Source organism: Heliangelus exortis, chromosome 2, assembly GCF_036169615.1.
Source record: "Heliangelus exortis chromosome 2, bHelExo1.hap1, whole genome shotgun sequence".
NCBI lineage: Eukaryota > Metazoa > Chordata > Aves > Apodiformes > Trochilidae > Heliangelus > Heliangelus exortis.
This window is the reverse complement of record NC_092423.1, coordinates 33,287,443-33,314,085: the sequence shown is the minus strand read 5'-3', so window position 1 is coordinate 33,314,085 and position 26,643 is coordinate 33,287,443. Positions and strand designations below refer to the sequence as shown.

The 26,643-nt window shown below is 40.9% G+C and overlaps 1 protein-coding gene across 4 annotated transcripts in view; it reads left to right on the top strand.

Moving 5' to 3' along the window:
- Positions 1-26,438, top strand: part of LRRC3B (leucine rich repeat containing 3B) — a 46,371-nt gene extending 19,933 nt beyond the window's left edge. For 3 of the 4 annotated variants that reach the window (XM_071735474.1, XM_071735473.1, XM_071735471.1), the window contains exon 2: positions 25,160-26,438. In XM_071735474.1, coding sequence (XP_071591575.1) covers positions 25,323-26,102 — 780 coding nt within the window. In that variant the 5' untranslated portion in view covers positions 25,160-25,322 and the 3' untranslated portion in view covers positions 26,103-26,438. Of the gene's footprint in view, positions 1-17,193; positions 17,393-25,159 lie in introns of those variants that run through there. The other variant, XM_071735472.1, reaches the window with a different exon arrangement.
- Positions 26,439-26,643: the final 205 nt, after the last annotated feature.

Sequence of the window (26,643 nt, the reverse complement as noted above, 5' to 3'; positions counted from 1 at the left end):
CAAAAGAGTCGACCAAGTTAGTTACAAGTATGTTGCTGTAATTTAATTCGTTGTTTCCAGCATTTTCAGGGAGATTTCCCTAGCCTGAAATCCATGGACTTTTTTGCCTAGATGGCCAACTGTATTCTTAGCGAGGTTAGGTAGATATGTTTATGAGTTGCTGTCCTAGACTGCATTCTCCAGAGGTGTAATTTAGAAACTGGTGTTTCATTCAATAATGTGTTCACCTTGGTCTGAATCTGTGATTCTGCCTGTTGATCAGCTTGCAGACTGATGACTCATTCTTTTGCTTCACAGGTTAGCTGCATGTGATCATATCCCATTCTTAAATGAGTTTTGGGAGTAAGCTAATAGGAAATGTTTACAGCATTCAGTGTAAATTGCAGTTCCCCAGTGAAATATATTTTAGGAAAAAAAAAAAAGTTACTGTAGCTGAACTGGGGTTTTTTTACCTGTTTATCTGACACTATATTCAAGGAATGTAAGAAGGTGCAAAGTCAAGATGTGCAGAAACAAAGGGATGCTTCCATGAAGGAACAGGGTGAAGTGAAACCACCAGAGACGTTCATCTCATCCTGGAGAAATCCACATAAAAAAAGAAATTCTAATAGAGTGTCCACTGTATTAACAGGAGTTTTTTGTAGAAGAGCAGTTTCCTGCATGCTGTGTCCGCACATGACTTAGCAACATCACATAGGAGTGAGTGCCTGTCTTTGTGGAGCAAGATAGATAGAAGATAAGATGAATATGATAAGATGGGTGGTGGAGGGAGACAGGATGACCAACTCTTTATTCTTGGAACTGCAACCTCAGCATGGAAGACAGCATAAAGTATGTCCCACATGGTATCCTCACATTGCATCATTACTGAAGATTAAGCCATTTTCCCTCTGAATCCTGAACTCGTCAGGAAGCTCTGCAGAAAGGGGTAGTGGGTGCCTCCAGATTTAAACATACACAGAAATCAGCACTTGCATAATGAGTTAATTCTTCATTACCCACCAATTTCTTCTGTGACAAGGGTTTCAGATACTGCACATGTTGACTTTTCTCCTTGTGCCATGTGGTCCTAACACATGGTGAAGGAAGGACATTCAGACTTGAATTATTTCATTTCCCAGAATCTGTCAGTTTTCCAATGTCAATTTTTTTTTCCTGGTATCTCTTCTGATATTTTTATTTCATCTTTAAAAAACACAAAATTGATTGTAGATTGTTACCTTAAAACTGGTTGTTCCTGTCCACTACTAAAATAGGTATTAGTAAACTGCAACTGGAAGATTCACCAGGATGTAATTTTACCTTTTTTGGGGGGAGAGGTGTGATAGGCAATTTGCTTATATTAATCTTCCTGCTTTGCTAGGTCTGTGAAGATCACAAGGTTTAATTTCTCTAGGTAATTTTAACTTGTTCATTTTTCAAGTAAGGGAAAAATTGCATTAAAGACATGTGGAATTTGAACACTACCCTTATGCTCAGGGTAAATAAAAAATCTCTTGCCTTTTCTGGGTAAAGGTTTCAGCCAGCACTCTTGCTGATGCTGGAATTTTGAACTAACTTGGATTATTGTGGAGTGCAGAGTGCAACAACCAAATGATACCAGGCAGTAATTATGTTGTTGTCTGCTTACAAGTGATGCCCTTATGTTAGTTAAAAGCAGCATAAAGCATTTACACAGGGCATGCTCAACCTGTCTTCCAAATGCTGTGTTCATACCTCTTCCCTCCTGTCCACCTAGGGGACCTTTTTTCACCTAGCAAACACTTCTTGTGGCTGTTTGGAGAGTCTGCATGCCCGTAGTCCTCAAACACTTTCTTCTACCTTGCTGCCAGGCTGTAGTTGCACAAGTTCAAAACTGGGTGGTGAGGGTCAGCTTAGACCTTTTCTAAGGTCAGGTTATTAGGCTCCTTCAGAACACAAGGAAAAAAACAGCCATCTGTCCAGCTGCGTGATCAAGTATCCCTTATGAACACTTTCCTTTTCTGTTTTATTTAATAATCTGGCTGCTGCTGAGCTTTTGCAACTGTGAAGTCAGTTGGATTCTTGTGTACCAGATTCTGCAGAAAAATTTTTGGCCATTGGTGACTGATATGAAGGAGGACCACGGACTAATTCTGTTTAACAGCTTGTGCAAAATACATGTAGGAGTGTAGGGAGGAAGCTGTCACTACTGAATTGCAGAAGAAGTAAACGTAAGAAGAATATTTAGAATGCAGGGAGGAAGGAGAAAATGGGTTGCACAGATTGAACACGAAGCATCGAGTCCCCATTCAAAAAAAGGGAAGCTGTCCATTTGCTGTTTGTGAAATGTAGATAGTTTTTCTAGAGTGTCTTCTGTTGTATTGTGCTACTGAGTAACAAGTCTTTAAGTTTTTAATGCATATCATAGTTTTACCACATGCCATTACAGCTTGGTGACTACAGCTAGTGAACTTTAGTACCACCAAGGATGATTATCCTCATGGGAAATACACAGGAAGGTTGGCGGATTGTATTCTGCTTTGGAGAGAGCTCCAATGTTTGTTACAAACAACTTGTAAAAAAGCAAAGAACATTTAATTGATAGCGTTGTACGAGCATAAACTTCTTGTGTCATTTTATATAAAGCAGACTGAAAAAGAGCTCAGTAGTTTACAAGCAATTACTAAAGCAAGGCTTTGAAAAAAAGATGGATTTGCCTTCCATGGAGGTACTTACTTAAATAACTGTAGTTCCATAGGGGAAAATATTTTTGCACTTCGTTTCTTCTCTTTACCATAATCTTGAGGCTTGCATACTCTATGGAGAAATGTATATTATTAATGCCATATGGACCTGTGAATTAAAGAAAGCTACCTGAAAAAATTGTTCCAGATAAGATTAGGAGATCAAAGTAACTCATTAATGGCTCCTTTACATAGGTACTTTAATTGTATTTTTTTCCTTAATGTACATAGTTATATTCCCTCTTTTTGTAGCTTTCTGATACTAGTTCCTCTGGGGTTCCTTATGTCATTAATTTTTCTGTATACCATTTTTTTCATGTGTCAAGTTAACTGTCATGAAGATACCACAAGTTAAATAAACAGAGAAATAGATTAACATGTGGAAACAAAGAAAACTTGTCTAGGAAATAACTTTTTATTTGGGTTTAATCCAAATGGTCGAATTAATAAGGCTAGCCAGAAAAGAATGGATGTTTTTGTGGAAAGAGTCAAAGATGAGAAAGCTTCATCAGGAGGAAATAATACAGTGACTTTTAAAGCAGTCTAACCTTATAACAAACTTACAAAAAAAAAAAAAAAAAAAAATTGCTTCCTTGCCATCAGCCCTTTTCCACCATGAGAAGTCCTGTAAGCAGCAGGGAGTAAGCAGTGATTGCCAGTGCTCAGAGACAGGAGCTGTGGGCAAGGATGTGGTGGGCTGCCTTTCTTAGGCTTGGCGCCAAAGGAGCTTCTCTTCAGTGTAAAAAAGAAGTAGAAATTAAACTTGTTGCATTGAAATGTAAATCCAAATTGTTTGGGGCATTTAAAAGGAATTTTTCTGCTATGAGTGTTCTCAGTCCTTAAATTTTAAAGGTATTTTTGTTACTGTGAACTTGAAAATTGAGGTGGTGCTTTCTTTTTCAAGGCACAAACTAAATGATCCAGTGATGTAGTACCTTTGCTTGCATGTGGAGCTTATCTCCAGGACTGACTCCCTCTGTGGCTTTGGAAAAAAGCTGGTCAGGCAGCAGTGTTCCCCTTCTCACCTGCAGATTATCTGAACTGTAAATACGTGGAGCAGAGATGGTGTGCCTTGCTTCTCCAAAGACTTGGAGCACTTAGATGTTCCTTCAGAGTCTTTCCTGGGATTGCTAGGTTAAACAAAAAGCCTGATAGAAACTTTGATACCAGGAGGTTAAAACAGTTGTGGTGGTTCTGCTGGGAGATGGCAAGAGAAAGCCACAGAGAATCCCTGAGTGAATGTAACCACAACATACTAAGCAGACCCAGAACTCTCAGTTTGGCAAGTTGGAGCCAGCAGGATAAAAGCCTTTTTCTATAAAGGCTACAAAACCCAACAGGAGGCTTCAGGGAAAACCTTGGTGGCTTGTTTCTGAGGAGATTTTCTTTTCCCTTAGCATGTATCATATCCCTGTAGAGGGGTGTGAACTGTCCTCATATTTTCTAAGACAGGACTGGAAATGAAGGATATGAAAAATATATTTCCTTTCACTATCCATTTGAGTGACTTCTTAAAACTCATAATGGAAGGTGGAAGCTTGGAAAATTTGTTCTACCGTGGCTTGATTCAGCTCCTCCTTAAATCATTGGGACAGTTTACGAGATGCTTACATAGGAACAAGGTTTAGTGGTTTTATTTTGTTCTGGTTTTAAACCTTCTGGCTACACTTTACAGGATTTTGTTCTATAATTTGAGTGCAGAAAACAGAAAGAAAACTTGCCCTTGTTTTCTGGGCAGCTTGAATGTCATTTTGGTACCCAGAAACATTTTAAAAAGGCTTAAAACTTTTTTTTTTTCCTCTTCTTTTTAACTGCAGTGTTCTTAAAATAGCTTGTATGAAAGTAGGCACCCAGCTTAGTGTTTGATACATTGAAATCAGTTGGTCACTTAATTGGCTTACTAGGAATTACAGATTTATTTACCAAAACTTTGGCCATGTGTGACTTGCTGTCATTTAAAAGTCTTTCAAGAGTTTCCAACTAAGTTTATGTATGTTTATTGCAACTATTATCATGCTGTCAATTCAGTAATTCCATTTGTCAACTTCAGTTCAGTTACATAAATTAACAAGTATTTACAGCTTTGCTTCTTTGCTTTTAGGTGTCAATATGAGCTAAAAAAGAGGAACATCATTTTGATTTAGAATATAATGTCACAGAACAATGAAATAATTGGGTATCTTGAATATTTTTTGTTAATATGACCATTTCTTGGCAAACACTGTTGTTGCTGAGGCCTCCATCTCATCATCTAGGTTATTAATTAAGATGTTAAATAATATTGGCCCCAGTACAAACCCCTGGGGTGCTCCACTAGTCACTGGCCTCCAGCTGGACTTCGTGCTGCTGTCCACAGCTTTTAGAACTGAGCTGTTCAGCCTGTTTACTGTCCACTTCATCACTTATTTATTTAGTCTGTACTTCATCAGTCTGTCAGTGAGGATGTTATGGGAAACAGCATCAATATTTTTGCTAAAGTCAAGATAAATAACATCCACTTCTCTCTCATTTCAATGAGATGAGCCAGGTGTCTCATTGCAAAAAGCTATCAGGTTGGTCAGATGTGATTTCTGCCTTCATAAATCCATGCTGACTACTCCCAATCACTTAATTTTACTCCATATGTTAGGGAAATTGTTCACAAATTTATTTGCTCATCACCTCCACAGGGTTAGAGGTTGACCTGACAGTAGTTTTAAGAGGCTTTCCTGCAGTCCTCAAGAACATCCTCTGAACCCCATGACCTTTCCAAGACAGTTAAGGACAACCTTCCCTTGACATCAGCCAGCTTTCCCAGCACCTGTGGGTGCCTCTCCTCAGGAGTCCAGTTTGCCCAGTTTGGTTAAATGCCACTTAACTGGATCCTCCTCTGCTAACAGCAGGTCAGCGTTGCTCCAGACTTTCTCACTGGCTGCAGTGGCCTGAGATTTCTGAGAACTGAATATTTAAGAAGAAATATCTTTTAAACTACTGCCTTTTTTCCTAGCAGAAGTCTGTCCCTCGAGTTATCAGATATACGCTTAATGTGCTTTAAATGCAAACCAGTTATTTGCAGAATGTGTGAATCAAATAAATGTAAAGGCAGCTGATAGACCTCTATTTAAAGCTAAACTATTAATGTCTTTCCCTGATTAAACTGAAAAAGAGAAATTCTAGTGAAAAAAGGAATATGAATCTACCAAAAATGTGGGAGTTTTTTCTGTGTGCCTCTCTTCTCTGTTGGCCTGGCTGAGTGCTGGCTGCACTGAAGTGTGTAAAAGGAGTGATTGCAAGCAGGGCAGGGATGTCAGAGATGGTTTTCAAGTGTCAGAACAAGGTGGATCTGTCTGCAGTCACGTTCATGTTGCCATCAAGAGCTGTCATCTGTGTCTGAGCAAGGTTGTTTTAAGCTTGCATGGGTGTAAGAATCCCAATCTACAAGCTTTTCTGTGCAGCTGTCAAACAGGGAAAAGGAAGAAAGAAAAGAAAAAAGTGAAGATGCTGTTTCCAGCTCAGCAGGAACCTGACAGCTCGTGAGCACCACAGAAGCAGGGTGCTGGGAGCTGCTGCCCCACAGGGTGCAGGTGAGGTAGGAGGCAGGATTCTGGCACCTGGCTGCTTCTGAGCTCCAAGCCCAGCAGCAGCTTGAGAATTCCACCATTCATGAGGTTCCAAGCACAGATCATCCTTTTCCTGCTGAGCATTTGCCACCAATGGGGGGTATAGGTTAGTCAGCCAAAGAGAAGTTGGGCATCCCCATTGAGTGGTGTCAGAGATGAGGAGCCACCCATCTTTGGAAGTGCTTATCTTCTCTTCCAGCATGGTTCCACCAGCTTTAAGTTAATAAAAACTTCTAGAAAGCCTTTCAGTTTCTTAAGGTTCCTTAAACAGCCAGCAGCTCTTCTGGGAGTTGTACTACTGTGAGAACTTGACCTCAGACATTACATGAATTTCTGCCAGGGTCATTCCTTATCCTGCCCACAACTGAGAATGGCTCTGGGTGGAACTGTGGCACTGCCTCAGAACTAGTGGAAGACTCTGTGGATGTTGCAGGAATTATTCCCAGGAGGAGCTGTGTAGTCTTTTGGGCTGCTTTCTGCTCTCACTGTTACACAAAAAGGGGCTATGATTTTCCTCAGCATCTGCTGCTCATGCATCTTGTTAAATAAGGGTTGCCATGTATGTATCTTGTTCATGGTAGACTATTCATAACATAGCCCATACTGGGTGTGTTGTCTTACAGACACATCATATAATCTTGCCACAACCATCTGAGCTTCTGCTTCAGGTCATTACTTAGATCCTGAGGTCAAGGACAGCAAAGCAGCATTCAGTGGGGCCACTTTGCCTGTTTGGAAGGGGCTTTGACCGTTTGTGCACTGAAGAAGTTCCTGCTCTTTGTTTTGAAGAGAGATGACTGAAAGATCCAGTTGAAAGACATGCTGAAGAAAAAAAATGCCATCATTTTAGCAAGACAGAGAAATGCCAGTGTTATTTAAATTTTACGTTTCGATTGAAATGTTTCATATTGTATGTTAAACACGAATTGTTTTCTCTCTCAAAAGTTAAAGTCATTTTATAACTATGACTTTCATTAAAATTCAGTAAAAAAACATGTATATTCCAGTAACACTAAAAAAATCAATTAAAGTGTCAAAAACATCTTTGATACAAACACTATGAAACATGTAGCAGAAATACGAAATTACTTAACTGATAGAATGCCACTGTAAAGGGAAAGATATTAAATTATTGGGGTTTTTTTTCCTTCATGCACCATCAAGCTTCAGGTCATCCACATTTTAGTTCTCCACAGTTTAGACTACAGAACTTTGCCTGGGGAATACTGTAATAACTTTGAATGAAATCATTGATAATGTGTTATAAACAGGCTATTTTTTATCTCATATTACTATTACCTTTGATTCTAAGGGAAGGCTAGTATTTCTCTTGTTATAAATAAATGATTGCTACATTAAAGCAGCTGTTAAAATCACTGACAGAGAACTAACCACTCGTTCTTAACGAAGTTATCAGTGGACCCGTAAAAGTAACTCAATATGAAATTACATTTTTTCTGGGTGGTGTGTGTGTGGTGTTTGTGTTCATGGTTGTTTTTTGGTGGGTTTTTTTGAGTGTGTATGGTTGGACTTAGTGATCTCAGAGGTCCTTTCCAACCATGCCTATTCTGCAATGGTCTGGTGGGTTAATATTGTAGATGAAGTTGTAAGACACCTCCAGGACTGATGGTTGACTTGCCTGCTTCTTCCTGTTTGCAGAGGTGTTTGAATCTTCCAAGGTACATTCAGAGAATTTTAGAGTGGCTCTTTGCAAGATGACTGTCTTGGGTTTTTTGGTGGAAAGAAAAAGGAGAAATTATATAACCCATTAAAAAGGAAAGCAGGTGAAGTGATGCTTCAAAATAGCTTTTCAGGACTTGTTGAGACTCATGTCCTGAGTCTCAGCATGGTTGCCAGCACACAGTCTTGTCACAGCACAGCTTGCCATAGCACAGTCATACTGTGGTTGCTAGCACATGCTCTGCATCCTCTGTGGTAGGTGTGAATGTTAGGAAACTACCTTGATTTCTCTGTTCCTACTAAGAGCAGGCACAAGGCTGAGTTCTGTGGCAGCCTGGTTGATGAGGGCATGTGTCCACAAATGGCAATACAGGGGGGATGATCCATGCCATGGCTCTGTGTGTCTCCCCTCATAGAATCATGGAATGCTTTAGGTTGGAAGAAATCTAGAACCCTCTAGTTCCATCTTGTCATGGCAGAGATACTTTCCACTAGGTCAGGTTGCTCAAAGACCCATCCAAACTGGCCTTGAACTCTTTCAGGGAGGAGGCATCCACAACTTCTTTGGGCAACCTGTTCCAGTGTCTCACCCTCAGAGTAGAGAATTTTTTTCCTAATATAGAACCTAAATATACTCTCTTTTGGTTTGAAATGGTTCCCCCTTGTGCTGTCACTACCTACCTGCTCTTGTAGAAAGTAACTTTCCAGCCTTCCTTTAGACTCCCTTCAGGTACTAGAAGGCTGCTGTAAGGTAGGTCTTGGGGAGGTGCTTTCTGAGCACTGTGAGAGCCCCAGTGATGCAGTAACACATGGCTTTTGCCACAGTAACACTGCCTGCTTTCAAATTGAACTCATTGATCATGGGCCAGCTTGAAAATCAGTTGACAGCACTGTGTTTACTAAAGTTTAATACTGAGCCTCCTCAGGCTGGCAAAGGTTGCAAGGTCTGAAGTGTAGGTTTGCATCTGGAGATGGGAAAATCTGCCATTTTCAGGAAGCATCGTTTTGGGATGCAGGCAAACTTGCCCTGGACCAGTGAATGGCACTGAAAGCCCCTGTGCTGTGGGAGTTTAGTCCATTTTATTGTGCATTTGTTAACTTCACTGGCCAGTAAGGGAGGACAGTAGAGCTGCCCTTCTTCTTTGGCTGGCTGAAAGCAAGGAAGGCAGTAGTCAGCACAGGTGGTAGCCAGAAGGGACCCGCATTGCTGCAAAACTGTGGCACTGTGTCTGTGGCAAGTAAGGGAAGACAAATGAGCAATGTAATGTTCCTGTTATGGGAGCGTGAGGAAAGAGAAATTTGAAAATGCTGCTCTCAAGTGATACAATTTGTTTTATTCTTTGCCAGTCTCCATAGTTTGTACGTAGGGGCTCGATAATGTTGCGTAGTACATTTGGACTTCTTTAGGAGTCCTAGGCTGTTGCCTTATATTCAGATGTAGGATTTGAAAGCATAAAAGAGGTAAAGGTGCCTTTGAAATCCACAGATTCTTTAAAAAAGAGAAAAGAGAGGGGCAGTTAGCAGCCCATTTTCCATTAGTCACTCTCTCATGGTGAAGATGTGTAAATATGGGATGCAACTTTACCGCTGTATGGGTTATTGACCATTACCAGTGCATCTCTTTCTACCGTATTATTCAAAGGGAAGCTGATGCTCTTGGTGGTGGGCTGCTTCATGGTTTGTCATGTAGCTCCCAGAAAGGTGGTATAATTTACAGAACTTGCTAATGCTTGGCAATTTCATGGGGCTCCAGGTTGGAAGCAGTTCACCCACTGGCTCATGAGCCAATGTGGTCTCTCACGTGAAACTCCTACGTCTGGCTTCCTCTCTTCATGGTGAGAGCACAGGCATGACAGCAGTTTCTGGTTCTATTTCTTCTTTGCTCTTCCTGCAATTTCACAGGCTTTCCCGACAACCTTGAGTGTTTACCTTGAATGTTCCTGTTGATATCACTGCTATTCTACCCTCTGTCTTTTTGTCCTTGAGTTAGTAGTCCTGCCAGTGAGACAAAGACTTTTTTTTGTAGCTGGGCCATCTTTATAATGAGTCCTTAAATCTTAATATTTGTTTCTGACAGAGTAAAAAAAGAGCAGATGAGTGACTTTGAATTCTTATGGTTTGATTTTTGGGTTGTTTTTTTTTGGGGGGGGGAGTGGTCAAGGAAGTGAAAAAACAAAGCCAACAGGTAAAAATTAATTTCAAAAAATCCAGTTTTTAAAGTTTTGTTTGCCATTATATTTCATTGCTTCTCCATTTAGGTTTAGTTTGTTTGGGGTTTTTTAAGGCATTGCTTCAGGAATGCTAATAGTAGTAGTCTTGTTTTACCTACTACAACCCAGACTGTTTTGGGGCAGTGTATGGTCCCAAGTAACATGTGCTGGCAGACAAAGCCACCATCATTGTTACGCTCAACGTGCCTCACCAACAGTAGCTTCTGCTTCAGGAACCTGGAGGAGAAGGAGGGTACATGTGTGTGATGCACTGGGGACACACTCTCTATGCTTTGGAGTGATTTTTATAAATCTCATTAGAAACAAGTGGGTTAGTGACCAGGAAAGTGTCCCAGGTGACATGGCGGGGCTTGGCATAGCAATGTAAACTTGAGGCCACTTGGGCTTTTGTAGCGAGTGAAAAATTCAGCTTTATAGCTCTTCTGGAATCAGACTGAAACGAGAGACTGGTAGTAAACAACTTCTGTGCTAATAGCAGGGTGCCTTAGCACTCAGGTGGTTTGGAACAGAAGCAAGTGCCTTTAAGCATTGTTTTATGGTATTGTGCATTTCAGACTGAAAAATGGTCACAAGCTTTATTACTTTAATATTAACGCTGTTTCATTACTCTCTCTCTCTTCCCCCCTCCTGCAAACTGCTGCATTCATCCATTACAAAGGGATGCTTTCTTTTTTCCCCTTGCCTGCCGTTTTTTACAGTGTGAGGAGGGAGAGGCAGGTGGGTGGCAGGAGGGACAGTTGAGGACATAATGGCACCGTGTCTGCTGCTAAGCAAAGCCAAAGCCCAGGCTGCAGCCAGGTAACCTGTTGAGGTAACTTGCAAATCCCTGGATGATGAAAGCATCCCTCCTGCCGTGCCTGCCGCTTCCTAGTGACCTCTGAGGAGACTGCCCCTCTTGTGAGAGCTTTTCCCCTTAGGTTTTTCCATCCTCCCTCCTGCTTCTCAGTGCCAGAGGCTTTGCAGTGCAGATGTTTGTATCCATCTCTCCCCAACCCTTGCCATCAGGTAGTTCCAATGCGTTTTCCACCGAGGGCTACGTGCCTGGATGTTTTAAAATTGGGAAGCAAGTAGTAGAGATTAACAGGACTGAATTTGCCTTGCTTTCCCCTGCAATTTGAAAAAAAATGGTGTAATTTATTTTTTTGTTTGTTTCAAAATCCTATTCTTATGTTCTCTTTCCCATTCTAAATAAGTCAAGTTCATCTCGGTGCCAGTACCAACTGCAACCAGAGTTAAATTACCCCCCCCCCATTAGCTCTGCTTGGTTTTCACTTTTCAACAAGCCTCAGTAAAATAAATCATGTCCCACTCGTCTTTAAATTTCATTATCATGACCTAACTTAATTTGCTATAAATTATTTCTACCTGAGCTTCTTCAGCTGTGAACTTTCAGCCTCCATTTTTGTGCTCATTGGAACATTGCCCAGCTAATGAAGATTTTTTTTTTAATTCCCAAGCCCTGCTTTTTGTATCAGCTAGCTCTGCCAAAGTCAACCTGTCAAAGTATAACCTCCGTGGGGGCACTCAAAGAGCTGATATATTCTTGTCTCTAAAATAAGGGTTTTATTGAACTGGGTTTTGGTCTCTTTCTGTTGTGCTCTAGCATTGCTAATAAAGACCTTGTTTCCCTTAGAATAAATGTGACTTTAGCTGTTTGTTCTCATCTTGAAGGCAGCCATTGCAACACTTTCTTTTGGCTCTTTGTTTTCTCCTTGGGAAGAATTGACTGACTGACTGGAAAATCTCCGTTCACTCGGTATCAAGCAGCTGTGACTCTGACTTGTTTTTGGTTTTTAGCACAGCTTGATTTCATGTCTGATAAAGATCGGTGTTTATTTCCACTTAGAAGTGCCAATCCTTTTTTTTTTTTTTTTCTTTAGAGCTGTTCCTATTACTCAGTACTTGTTGATAAACAACTTTTATTTCAGCCCCCTGAACACTGGAAGCTTGCCTCTCACCAAGCTGCTGAGTTGCAACCGGGCTAAATATTTCTGCTGAGTAGGGGTCAGAGAACCCTTAAAGGAATTCAGCCTCCTACATCAAGTTGTAATAACAAATTACTATGATCATATGTCCTCAGAACAGAAACTTACACAGCAAGCTTTTTATGACTTCAGAAAAATACTGCATGGTTTTTAAAAAAGAAGGTAAAAGGATTTTACCTGACTTCCTGGGAAGCCTTGGGGATGCTTTGGAGCAGTAATTTCAAAATGAAAACAAGCTGATTGGTGCTTAGGTGGAACACATGTAATTTGAAAAATCCTTTAATGTCAGCTAAGGGCCTGATGTAACTCACCAGCACATTAAACTGTAGCCAGTTTCTCAAACTCTTATTTGGAGATAAGTGGTAACATGCAGCGGTTTCTGATGAGCAGTCTAACATTATCTTTGATTATAGTCTCTCTTTTGAAAAAAAGATGCTTCTGCTTTGTGTCTTGGTCCTGTGGAACGGGTCTTTTAAGTATTTAAAGAGTAGTTTAACTGTTATGAGGGGTGTTGGTGGAACTGAGTTTTCTGGGTGCATTCAGACTCCATTAAAGGCATCCTGTTACCTCCCAGTACAGCCCGGTACAAGAACAGTGGGTGCGAAAGATACTGCCTTGGGCACACAGCAGGACTCCTCAGTTCTGACAAGCTTCAGTCTGACCTAAATTATTGGGCTCAATATGAGGTTTACTGGTAAAACGACACGTCATGTGGTAGGCAGGGGGTCAGATTAGATGATCTAATGGCTCCATCTGGCCTTAAATTTTTAATTAGGGAAATGCTGCCAGCACGAGATGGCAATGAAGCTTTTCGCTGCTCCATTTCGTTTGCTTGGGAAATCCTCAGCTGAAGCAGAGCAGCAGAGGTTGTACTTGGGCTGGTCTTTTCCTTGGCCTCTAACACCAGTAGCAGCCAGCAGAGCTAAAAGTGAGTCTTAATGGGAACCTGTTATTCATGCTTTCATGAATACAAAAGCCACATGCCTAACTATTCCAGACTGTCACACATTAAGCTTTTGGAGCTGTAATGATATAAAATAGCTCCAATGATAATCTAAACATAGAAATAAAATCTATTATTAGCCTGGTACTATGGCATTTATTGAAAGGAAGAAGATAAATTTCTCTGGCAAACTGATGAAAAAGACATGACAGTTATTTGAAGCTGCTCACAGATTAAAATACTAGAAATGGGGATGCGGTTTTAGTGGTGGGAGGTATGATACAGTAGAAGCTTATGATACCTTTGCTTGACACCTTTGGTACAGAAATGGGAATTATAGATGTGTGTGGCACTGTATGTGTGCTCTTTGCTCTCTCAGCTATGCAAGTGGCAGCGTGCAGGTTTAATAACCATTGACACAACAAAACTAGCATCACTCATCAACCAGTTTCTTCAGCAAGCCCAAATGGCTTGTAGTTCATTCAGTATGTCAGTTGATTCCAGAAGGCCTTTGAGTGTCCTCTTAAAGTTGCTAAGTGCTTATTGATCTCATAATTATTCCATACTTGCTGTGTGTTTTGCTGATTTTTTTTAATGTGTCAATACATCACGTTTCATTTCTGTAATAGAAGATTGTAGTTTTGTGGCATCGAGCATTCAGTTTTAAGTTTAGAGATTTTAGCTGACCTGTTTCAAACTTTATTGGTTTCCTATATATACAGATGTTACACGTTTTATTTTTCTTGTATTTTTTCAAACTCAAATACTCTCCTGAATGCCTCTTCAGGGTCCTGATGTTATACGTATGTAGCATGTTTCCAAGGGCATGAGCTGAATTAATAATTGTTGAGGCACTCTTTTCTAAAAAGTGCTCGATTGGTAATTTTGCTTGTGGTCTGCTATCTCTCCCCCTTCTCTCCCACCCTCCCTGCCTCTCAGATTTTTTCATACAGAGTCATTACTCTGAAAGTATGTTCTTTTTCTTTGTGATCTCAATGTGTGAATATTAATCAGATTTTTTCATGTTAGTAGTAGCTTCTACTGCCCTGGCTTCTTTCCTTGAAAAGCCCATGTGCTGTGGGTTATTGTGCTCTGTGTTTATATCACTGGGCAGTTGTGCCTGGAGAGAAACAGGCTTTGGTTTTCTGTGGTTTCACACACAGGATAATCTAGATCCCAGTTAAAAGTACATGAAACTGGATGCTAACCCGCCACTGCGGCACTGGCTCTTCTCACATCTATATTTCCTTTTGAGGCATCTTATCCACGAGATGGTCTTGTCTGTGGTGACCCTTGGCAGTTCCTGGGATCCTGCTCTGTGGACAAAGGTCAGCTGGAAGAAGCAACCTTCACTCATGCTCTGCTTCATTCTCCTCCTCCCTTCCCTGTCTTACTTTGGAGTCTGGAATGCATCTTACTTCTTCTAGGACTCCCTAGTGCCCGGGTATCTGCTGCCAGCAGCTGTCTTGCCTGGCTGCTTTGTGCAACTCTTGTCAACTTCACAAAGCAGCTAGTGTGTTCCTTGCCGAATGGTCCCTTCAGGTTTGCATGCTTATTTTTGCCTTGCTAACTTTATTACCAGCACAGCTTCCCCAGCCTCATTACAGCTTCTCTCTTCCTGCTGTCTACGAAGTTGCAGGAACATTTGGATGAACCTCAAATGAGCCTGAAGATAACAGTATGCAGAACCAAGCAAGTGCCCTTAAAAGTGGAAGAAAGGCCTCCAGATGGTCTGAATCTTGCTTATCTTTGGAAGGTGGTATCTTAAAGGCCTATTAGTTTCTGATAACACAGTTTTAGTTACCAGGGATTAGATTTACACTTTGCGAAGTAAGATTTTCAGATGGTTGAGGACACCATCTGCAGTCACCAGATGCAGTTATCAAGACTGAATTGCAAGACTTGTCACTTATTATGCTGGTAATCATTGAGGTGATCAGTGTAATTATCTTGAGATCAAGAAGACATTTTTTCTGATACGGTACTGTAGAATTAAGTTGAAGGAGCATTCGTCATTAGTTATGGGGTAGAGTCGGGGTATGGCTCCAACCAAACACTTAGCTCTTCATTTTGGTCACATTATGTTATAATATGGGAGAAAAAAGATCAGCAAATATTGCGAAGTTGACCTTCCATGTTGAAGACCTGCTGCATTGCCTAATTGTTAAAGGCTCCTAGGCATTCAGTTCATAACCGGACTTTAGAATAGACTTTAGTCTGTGTCTCTTTACCCAAGGAAGACAAATTATTTCCACTTCAGGATGCTTTAAGTGAATTTTTTTTCTAGTATAGATGATATGGATGATTGACTCAGCTGCTGCTGGGAAGGTTTTCTTGCCAAACAGAATAGGTGTTGATGTTATCAAAATAAATGTGACTGAGACTCGGTTGAATATAATCCCAAACTCTAAAAATGTTTTTAACTCTTATGTAGACTAACAATTAATAAAGAAACAAACTATATGGCTTTGGATAATGCTTTACGGAGAATACTTAGTGTCAGAGCATATGTCTTTAGTGTCAGTAATGTGGTTCTTCATGTTCTTACGTAGTGGTAAAAAAAAAACATTTTGCAGATATTTGCTGAGCAGTAACTGGCATATCTTGGGCCTTTATTCATTCTTCTACAGATTTTTAATAAAATTCATTGCAAATAGGGTGATAATGTATGGTCAAGAGATGATAGTATTTATTTTATACCCTTAATTTTTAACTTACCATATGAACTGTAAGTGTATGTAATGCTTTTTTTTTTCCCTTTTTGAATGGCATATATATGCTTACAAAATGTTGTTTACATTCCCCAGCAGCGTATAACACTCAGGGAAGGATGGGAGTCTTTTGAAGTCTTAAGTCATATGAAGAGGATTCAGGAGATAACTGGGAAAAGTAATCAGCACTGGACATCTAAAAAGCAATTGATGCAGTCTTTGTTAGGGCTTGAAAGAAAGAGGTCTAAGAACATCCCCAACAGCTGTTTCTTTAATTTCCATCAAGCATGTAAAGTTTCATTTCAAGAAATGCATTGCTACAGAAGACTTCCAAGACCAGAGCTTCATAGGAAGGATAGAAGATGATTGGTGATGTTTTTCTGCCATTGATCTGTTGCTATATCTGCTAAACTTCACACAATTATTTATCAGCTGAGATTTATAAAATAGTTCCTGACTTGACATGAAAAGGGAGAAAAGTCAAATACATCTTTTAACATGAACCTAACCAATCAGTGTTAAAGTGCTGATTCATTTGCCCACATAGTATAATTAAGTAGGCTGTTAATCTAAGGATTGATACATTACGTGATCTCACAATCAGAAAGTAATTACAGCTTAATGTTCACTCCGTGACTGTTAAGTGAGGGTATTCGTAGCCTAGGATCTGTAAATTTCTACCTACAGTTTGCTTCTACAACTGGAAGTGGTTTGCTATGAGCAGCTGTTAGAAAGATGTCTATACTGGAAGATTTTTGGGAACAAAATGTCAGCTTGCATTCTGTCTCCTGTCTTCGGGGAGAATATTACAGTTTGAGCACATTTGGTGTTTCATTAGATAATGAGTCCATTATATAATTGGAGTTCAGGCTTACACTGATTAATCATGACATTTCAGTTATTCATTGAATCAGTGATCTTTTGCACCCCTTTTTTCCCACCTCATTTGCTTTTGGATTCTATTAATTTCTCTCCTTAGTGCTTTAGGATTTCATCTTGCCGTGTTTTAAGATCCTGAAAATCTTCCACTGCCAGAGACTTTCATCTGGGAATTTAAATCACCTGGCACCTTGCAAGCAGCTCTTGGCATCTCTCTGGTTTGGTGCTTCATAGGATCCTAACTGCCTACCTCCAAAGGCATCTGTGCTGTGAAGCAGCCAGGCAGCCACACTGTGTTTGAGGGCCATCAGGGGAGATGTCTGAAAGACACTGCTTATCCCAAGACTCAAGACCAGGTTCTTATTTCATCTGCTAAATTGAGTTTCCTGACTGTCCTGGAGCCACAGGGAGAGTCGAGTTGCCCCACTTGTAGTGTAGCTCTGCAGCCAGTGAGGTTGCCCTTAGCTGTGGCGTGCTGCCATGCCTTCCCCACTGACAGTGCATAGCATTGTTTTAAAGGATTGTGTTGTTTGTCTGGAGGAATTCACTTGGCACCCATTAAATTTGTTGTTCTGTAGTGCACAGCCAGCATGGAGACCAGAAGCAGCTGCCGTGTTGTCCTTTGGGTTCTGCTTCTCCCACTCAGCTCCATCTCGCAGGTATCCTCACTTTCAGGCTTGGTCACCCCTCAGTCAGTCACGTTGCCATGGTATAGGTTTATCATATATCCATTGGGAAGTGAACAAAAATACCTGTTTTTGTGTTTGTGGTTTTTTGGTTGGTTTTTTTTGGGGGGGGGGTTGGGTTTTTTTTGTTGTTGTGGTGGTGGTGGTGCGGGTTTTTTTCATCATATCTGTCATTTTGATACTGTCTCTTTTGAGCCATCATCCAAATCCTGGAACAGATACAGAGTAAGATGTAGAAGAAGGAGGCTTAACATTTTTATGTCAATCTTCTTGTGTTTTTATTTAAACACTTTTGGTCAAATTCAGTCAACAGGTGTTTGTGGAACCAGGTAGGATTTAATGGAAGTTTTTCCCCCGGTGTCCACAGACTCTTGGCCTCCAGAGGTTCAGCTGCTCTTGAACATGGCATGCAGAAATCACAGGACAATCCAACATGTAGCTTACTGGAAGGTCTGTAATAACAGGTAGTATAAGACTGATTAAGGATAGGATGTACAGAAATAATTTTTCCCATTGGTTATCTTCTCTGTTTTTATTCTTCATAAATATACCATCTGCAGTTGTTTGGGAGTAGTGGCAAATCTTTTTCTTTAGTTCAGGTAAAATTTTTCTGTTCTCAGATGTTTAGCAAAGTGGACTTTTTAGGTGGGCTAATGAACTGTGAATTTTAGGCTTTAGTCTCCATCTTACGACTGTCTTGCCAATACTAATTACAAGGTAATATTTTTTAGAGAAAAATTAGTATCTGGCATTTTAGGACTGACAAATAAAGGAGTACAAAGACATAAAATATAGCTCTTTCTGGATGTGGAGAGCATGGCAAGTCTGTGTGTGTGCTTTAACAGACTGGCATTACAAAAACAGGAGTTCAGGGAAAATAATCCATTAAAACCAGGAATGTTTTGTACTTCAAAAAGTAGTATGCCAAACCTGATTTACAACAAAAGTGTTCGATATGGCATAGTTAAGACCTATTTTAATAGGGACTAGGAGACTAGATTTATCAATGATTTTATTTTCTATATACCAACATTGTCAATGCCTTAAGGAAAAAAAGGAAAATAGTTATAATAATGTCAGGTCTTTCAGAACTATAAAACATCTCAGTAATTTTCTGGAAGTCAGATAAATGGTCTTTTTTTACAGTGTTCCCTTTTAATGGGTTTTTGGTTATAAAATTTTAATATTTATTCAGAATGCAAGTTTGCTCTAAAGGATGTCTAAAAAAAGGAGTCCTGTAGGAGTCTTTATTTCCTGGGCTTTTCTAATTCTGTATCAAACTTCCAAGAAGGTTGTTAGTCTGAAGGCTAGGAGTTTACTTAGACTGGGCTTGAGAAGTAGAGCTGGGTTTTCAGGGATCTCTTGAAGGCTTTTTGGGACCTGAGAGTTTCTTTTGAAGGTGGTAGAGCTACACACATAAATGCCATCAGTTTATAGCTTCATATGTGAGTCATATGAGCTGTACATGAGGACAGGAGGCCTCTCAATATGCGCAGCACATCCCCAGCATGGAAGGGCAGCAGCTGCCATAAGGGACGCCTTTGGTATTAAGTGAAAAAACAGTGATGTTTGTGGTGGACTCTGTGATCCCCAGGAGTGTGGAGCTCTTGCCATGATCTGGTGCCAAATGAGGGCTTTTCCAGATACTGTGCCTAAAGTTAGTAGCAAGATCATTTAAGTTTTCCAGCTGCAGATCATCAAAAGTGTGGTATGGCTGCACAGGTGAATTGTGCACCAGATCTGCATGCTTGGGCAGGTGGGCTGTGCATCATTTTTTCCATTTTTTCCGGTGGCTGAAAAGTGACAGACCAGACAGATTGAATGCAATGATGATGCAGCCAACAGACCACCCCCTGTGGTCGATCTGTTGGCTGCTTCCTTTTGCTTCTTCCTGATCTTGCTTGCTTGTTTGAGCACATAAGGTACAGTAATAATAAATTCCTCTCCAGTCATGCCACCTTCAGTAACTGCAAATACAAATGTGCATGCATATGCTAAGCATCTCTAGCTAGCTGTGACCCCTTTGACATTGCTGGAGTAGTGGGTGCAATCTTTTTCATCAGGGGATCCAGCTTTGAGGACAAGAAGGGATATTGTTCAAGTACTTTACATTATTGTTAGGGAAATTTCAGTTGGTATCCCTAAATTTCCTTCACAGTGAGATGTATGTGGCATGGAGCTCTCTTTGCACACGACAAGAGGATGGTGCAATTTCTCAAATACCCCTGAATATAATTTATTAATTTATTATATGCCTCTATAATTTAGCTTATGGAATCTGCATGGATGATCATGTGTGAGGTGAAATATGTCTTGGCATAATGGTAACACGGTGAAAACCCTTTGTAGCGAGACTTTCTGACCCTATAAACTACATTAAAATCTTTATGTAGCTGACAGCTATGCTCTCCCTTTCCTGCTGTGCCCTGAGACTTGACTGGTGTAAAGTCTTAGATCTGTGAAAGAACAACCCCAGGTACCAGGATAGGTTGGGGACTGAGCTACTGGAGAGCAGCATAGGTGAAAGGGCCCTGGGGGTGCTGGTATATGGCAGGATGCCCAGGAACCATCAATGTGCCCTTGTGGCCAAGAAGGCCAATGGCATCCTGGGGTGCATTAGAAGGGGGGTGGTTGGTAGGACAAGAGAGGTTCTCCTCCCCCTCTATTCTGTCCTGGTGAGGCTGCATCTGGAATATTGTGTCCAGTTCGGGGCCCCTTGGTTCCAGAAGGACAGGAAATTGCTTGAAAGGGTCCAGAGCAGAACCACCATGATTAAGGGAGTGGAACACCTCCCTTTATGAGGAAAGGCTGAGGGAGCTGGGTCTCTTCAGCTTGGAGAAGAGGAGAATGAGGGGTGGCCTCATCAATATGTAAGGGGAGAGTGCCAGGAGGATGGAGTCAAACTTTTCTCAGGGGTGACTAGTAACAGGACAAGGGGCAATGGTTATAAACGGGAGCATAGGCAGTTCCATATAAATATTAGGAAGAATTTTCTCACTGTTCAATGTGGCAGAGCACTGAACAGGCTGCCCAGGGAGGTTCTGGAGTCTCCTTCCCTGGAGACATTCAAAGCCCACCTGGATGCTTTCCTGTGTGATCTGCTATAGGTGACCCTGCTCTGGCAGGGGGGTTGGGCTAAGTGATCTTTCAAGGTCCCTTCCAACCCCTAACTTTTTATGATTCTATGATTCTATGGCTGCACAAGTTTGCTTTGCTCCTGTGCCCTCACTGCTTCCCCTTGGATTCCAGTACTACTGTGGTTGCCCATAGCACCACTCCTGCTTTTTGGGGCACTGCTGCAGTCCCTCTTCATCTGCTAGGCACCTTACATACTTCTGCCTTTTGGTTTTTTGTAACTCATTTTGTGCTATGGCTTCATGGTCCAATGCAACCTCCAGACTTAGACAGGGGCATAAGAACTTGTGCAGCTGGGGCTGTGCTCTGCCCCTTGACAGTGCTGCACTCTCTAGTTCTTGTGCTTAAGCTTCAAGGGGGCAAATGAAGCTGACTGACCCAGTTATCTCTCAAATAGCTGTGATCAGCCCCTGTAAAGAGAAGAGGGAAAGGGGTCGTGGGTAGGGACAGGAACTCAATTGGAAGAAACACACCTCCTGATGGCCCCTGTGATGGGTACCATGCTTCAGGTGCAGCTTGATGCCATAGCACCTTTAGTCTTTTTTTGTCAGCACAGCACCCAATGACATCACATCCCAAAGAAAGAGCATCTTTCAAAATACCTGCAGTATTTATACAATTTTTATTGTTATAAGAGTGCATTCTGCACAGTGCCTGTGCTGATTGGCTTAGGAGACAAGGATGGACCATATCTACCTCTATTTTCCCCTTTTTGCTTGTTTGTGAATTATAACAACAACAGAATTTAAAACTTCTCCCATTTCTTGTCACTTACAGAGTCCTTGCAATCTATGATGCAGTGAAGGCCAGTGTGGTGCTGACTGCAGAGAGCTGCTGCTAAGTCCAGATAGCTGGAAGCTCTAATGCTCTTTGCATCACTCATTTCTTGTGGGGAGGAGTTATTAATCAAATACCTAGTTTAGTAGTATGGCATCCAGGTGCTAAGATCCAGTCTCTGTGCCTTACTTGCTGGAAAGACAAACATCTGCAAGTGCCTGACACCTGAAGCTCAGTAGAAATCTCACTGTGTATTAAAAGCAAATGTGCTTTCCTTTGGGATTTTAGTACTGCACATTTTCCTATGCTGCTGGATGTTTGTACAGAGTGAATGGTCTTGGGGGAGCCTGAGAAGAGGAAAGCTTGAAAACCAGTTTAAATTGCAAGACTAAAGAATACAGTCATCTCTCTGTACTTTTATTGCCCTGCAATATTTTACTTGTACATTCAGTTCTCTGTGTTTGTGCTTGTATATTAGAAATGTACACAAAAAAGCCTTTTCATACCACGTTCTTATCTATGCTTCTAGTATTGCTGTCATTGTCTTTCATTTACTTCTTAATTTTTTTTTTCTTTATTTGCAGAGTTCCATTTAATTCATGTATTTATTGTAATTCTGTGTCTTCCATCCTTTTCTCTGTAGTCTGTCATCTTCTGTGTACCTGTCTGGTAGATATCTTGTCTTTATTCCTTGTTACCTTGTTTATCTGTTGCATTTCAAACATAGAAAATCAGATAGACGCTCAGAAAGCCAAAAATCTTATTTTTGGCATTACAAATATCCAGATCCTACTTCCCTTTTCTCTTTTGCAGTTACTAGGATAATCTGTTACTAGGATAGTCTGTTAGTCAAGAAAGTCTGTTAGTCAAGAAAGTGTAAGTTTTTTGGTGAAACCCAAACTTCAGATATCCCTTGGATCAGGTATTCTGGTTATGGAAGTAAGCAAAACTTTGTTTCCCCTGAATAATGCTTATTTCTGTTGGTTTGCTTCCAGTTAATTTACTGAGAATTTGCTGAGCTTTGTTGTTGCTCAGCTAAGTTTTGTTGACTGGGTTGTTCATTATGGTTTAAACTTGTATTTTCTCTTTGTAACAGCTTAAAATATTGGGAATTTCTTCCCCCCTCATTACCCATTTACTTAGTTACTGCTTATGAAGAAGTATTGCTTCATTAAACACTGTTTTGCTTAGTCTCTCATGATCCTACTTCTTCCATTCTAAACAGCATTAATACATTAAGGAAAAAGAGCTGTATTTGTTTTCAGTTGTGTGAAGACATTCCGTGTGGGTTTTGGTGCATGGAGCATCTCTGACGCGTGGTCTCTGGTAGCATAACTGCTCTGTGGAGGACTCAGCAGGGTTCAGGGTATAATTCCAGGTTGGCAGGGCTGTTTTTTTTTTTTTTCAGTCTATAATGAAGATATTGTGATATTTAATTGTCACACTCTGGTGAGAACAGTGTGATTTTTATGCTTCTGCAAAATTAAGCATCTGCTTGAGGTCCTTGCTCTTTCACCCTCCTCTGTTCCTGCAGTAGGACTCCAGTATTGTTGGTGGAAATCCACTTCATGCAGGTAGTCAGTGATGAAATGCTTATTCTGTGATGATGATGATGATGATGATGATGATGATGATGATGAGCTGGACCACTCATCTACTCTTTTGGTGCTGCATAGTAGCGAGATTTTTAAATATGAAAGGGAAAAGAAAATAGGTGGGTTATTTTGTTTTTTTTTTCCCTGTGACAGCCCCCAGGCCTGCAGGAGGGAGGAGCAGATTGCCAGCTTCCTGCTGCCAAGCTCCAGCTTGGACATCAGTTCCAGCTGCACATTTTAGCAAGTATTTAGCACTTCTGGGCAGGCTGGGAAAAAACTTCTGTAACTTGTCTCCTTCTGTAGCAGATTTCTGTTTGATCTGAAGACCAAGCACTGCAACGGTGGAAGAGCTGCTGGGAAGAAGGGTGCAAACCACTGTACTGGACTTCTTGCAAACCCTGTTCCTTCCACAGAGCTCCTGCAGGACTGTCTGTTGGTTGTGGGGGTGCTGCCTCATCTCCATTTCCTCAGACAGAGAGAGCTTTTCCTGCTCTGTTTCCATCCCTTCTTAATGGTTCACACTTCCAGGATTAACTTCATAATTTCTTATTGCTAACTATTTCCATTCTTTTTCAGAGTAGAACATCTCTGTGTTACGGAGTCCAAGTGTAAACTTTCTGTTTAGGTTTCTGGGACATCTCTCTCTTCATCAATAGCTAGGTTGGAGACTAGTGGTGGTACACTACTACTCCCTGCAGTAGTTACAGTGAGATTGTGCTGAGCTTTTGCTGTTCCCAGGCCATAGTAATGAAGCAATCACATATATTGTACCTTACCAAGATGTTTTGGGGTTTTTTTGTTAGGTTTTTTGTTTGTTTGCTTGTTTTGTTTCATTTTTCTTCTTTCTGTGGCACTACTGATATGCTAAGCCTCAGCAAAAGGGTTAAACAAAAACTTGAGCTAGGGGGTTGAAATACCACATGACACATCTGATCCATATTACTGGGGTGTGCCAGGACCTGCAGTTGGTATGTGAGTTCTGCAAAAAAAGTGGTCACAATGCAATTTCTTCTGTTTCCTGCAGAATCACAAATACCCTTCCTACAGGGATTCTGTTGTTCAGTGGACTACACCATGGGTTCAGGGCTGGGGATGTGGGAGATGGCAGGGGGAGAGGGAAATTAATTTATATGTAAATGCAACCTGAAGGCTGCAAATATGCAAAGACAGAGAACATGTACATGAAAACAAATGGACCTGCTGTGGTTAGAAAATTCACCATAATAGGGGAAAAAAAGTAAATGAGGTTGTCTTTGAAACCTTACAGGTCAGCATTTAAGACTTCTGTATTCTGTGCTCCAATTAAAGGAGAAAATGGCAGAGCTACTGGATATTTACTATTTTTAAGCGCACTTGAGAAAGGAGAAGCAGAAACAATATTTTTCATGTGTTTATTTGCAAATTACATGCAATAAGTAAGATTTGTTTGTTTGTTTGTTTGGCTTGTACATAGGTTTTTTGTGAGTTTTATTTGGTTTGTGGGGGGTGTGAGTTTTTGGAAATTGTTGCATTTCTTTCTTTTTTCCTCCATGTGAAATGAGAGGAGAATTTTCAAGAAAACTGCAAGTAGAAATTACTTCTGTCTCACAGCGGTGTCTCAGAAAATGCTGTGTGGTGCAGGAAATCCAGCAGTAAAAAGCAGGAGAGGAGGGGGAGAAGACAAACAGGGAGATGGATGTTTGTGGTGCCTTGCAGCAGCTTTTGATTTACTTAATTTTTGTTTCGTGATATAATAAGAATATTTCCTTGAAAAGAATATTTCCTGAAGTACTTTGATTTGGACTTTAAAGTAGCATAAATTATCTTGAGATAAGTTCACATTAACTCACTACTCACTTGTCACTATTGCTCGAGATACAACTCTTAGCTCCTATTAATGCATCTACTTTAGCATGGAAAAATGTAATTTACTTTTATAGCTGTTTTAGAAAAGTCTGTGGTAAAAACAAACCAGTGCCTCCTCTAATAAGTATTAAAGTCCAAACCTCTGCAATTATTGTAATAAGTGTAGTCTATCCTCTTACAAAAATACAGGGGATTTATGTACTAAACTCAGATTAATGCTAATAGGAGTTACCTAAATAAATCCTCCAGTGTACTGGTAGGATAATAGATCATTTATTTAGTGTTGCCCTTCATGTCGACTTAATTTCATTTCTATTTTTTAAAATGAAAAAAAAAAAAGGGAGTGGATTTTATGGTATAAAAAACTTGTTTTCTTTCCTCTCTATAGGTGTGCTCCTAAGAAGAGTATTGACCATGAGGAAGCCCACCTGTTAGTCAGTTTTTACTAATCCCACCGAAGAAAATGAAGCCACCTTTCAGCTTCGCCGGTCCTTTTCCCACCACTGTTGGCTGAGTGAGAAATGGTCGTGTGATTATGCTGACACCCCAGCATGCATTTGGTAGACCTGTGGTTGACTCGTTCCCTCTCCATGTGTCTGCTCTTACAAAGTTTTGTCCTCATGATACTGTGCTTTCATTCTGCCAGTATGTGCCCGAAAGGTTGCGTCTGCTCTCACTCTGGAGGCGTGAACGTCAGCTGTAGCAATGCCAACCTCAAGGAGATACCCAGAGATCTTCCTCCAGATACAGTCTTACTTTATTTGGACTCCAATCAGATAACATCTATCCCCAACGAGATTTTTAAGGACTTGCACCAACTGAGAGTCCTCAATCTCTCAAAAAACGGGATCGAGTTTATAGACGAACATGCCTTCAAAGGGGTGGCAGAAACCTTGCAGACCCTGGATTTGTCTGACAACCGGATTCAAAGCGTGCACAAAAACGCTTTCAACAACTTAAAGGCCAGAGCCAGAATTGCCAACAACCCCTGGCACTGTGACTGCACGCTGCAGCAGGTGTTGAGGAGCATGGCCTCCAACCACGAGACGGCCAACAATGTCATCTGCAAGACTTCTGTGCTTGATGAGCACGCTGGGAGACCGTTCCTCAACGCTGCCAATGATGCTGACCTCTGCAACCTTCCTAAAAAGACTACCGACTACGCCATGCTGGTCACCATGTTTGGCTGGTTCACCATGGTGATCTCATACGTGGTTTATTACGTCCGGCAAAACCAGGAGGATGCAAGGAGGCACCTTGAGTACTTGAAATCCCTGCCAAGCAGGCAAAAGAAACCAGATGAAGCTGATGACATTAGCACTGTGGTATAGTATTCTGAATACAATGACTGCCTTTGTGATGGAAATCAGATTTGGATGACATTAAAGCCAGAGGTTTACTTCTAACATTCATTGTAAACATTAAGACTTTTGTTGTGGTTTTTTGTTTTTTTTTTTCCTGTTTAACTGAATTTCGCCACTGTTGAGCTTTCTGACAGAAAAGAACCCCGCTGTCTAGGTGGTATACTTCAGTTATTTCTCTGGTGGTATCCTAAAGCAAGTGAATTAATATGTAAACGTTAGTTTAGACCCATTCCGCTATTTAATAATGAAATTTATTTTTTTAATTTAAAAACCAAATAAAAGCTTAAATTTGAACCATGTAAACCAGAGTAATTTATTGATCAGAAACCTATCCTGTAACAGGGCACACTTGGTTTGATCAGGTAGAAGAGAGGAGTGATGGCAAAACAGGCTGTGAGAGGTCTGGGAGCAGAGGGTTCCCGAAGATCACTTCTCTCCTTGGAGTGCCAGGTGAAGAGGAAGAGCTGGTGAATGGTACCCCCCACTTTTGGGGCTGCTCTCCGTGATG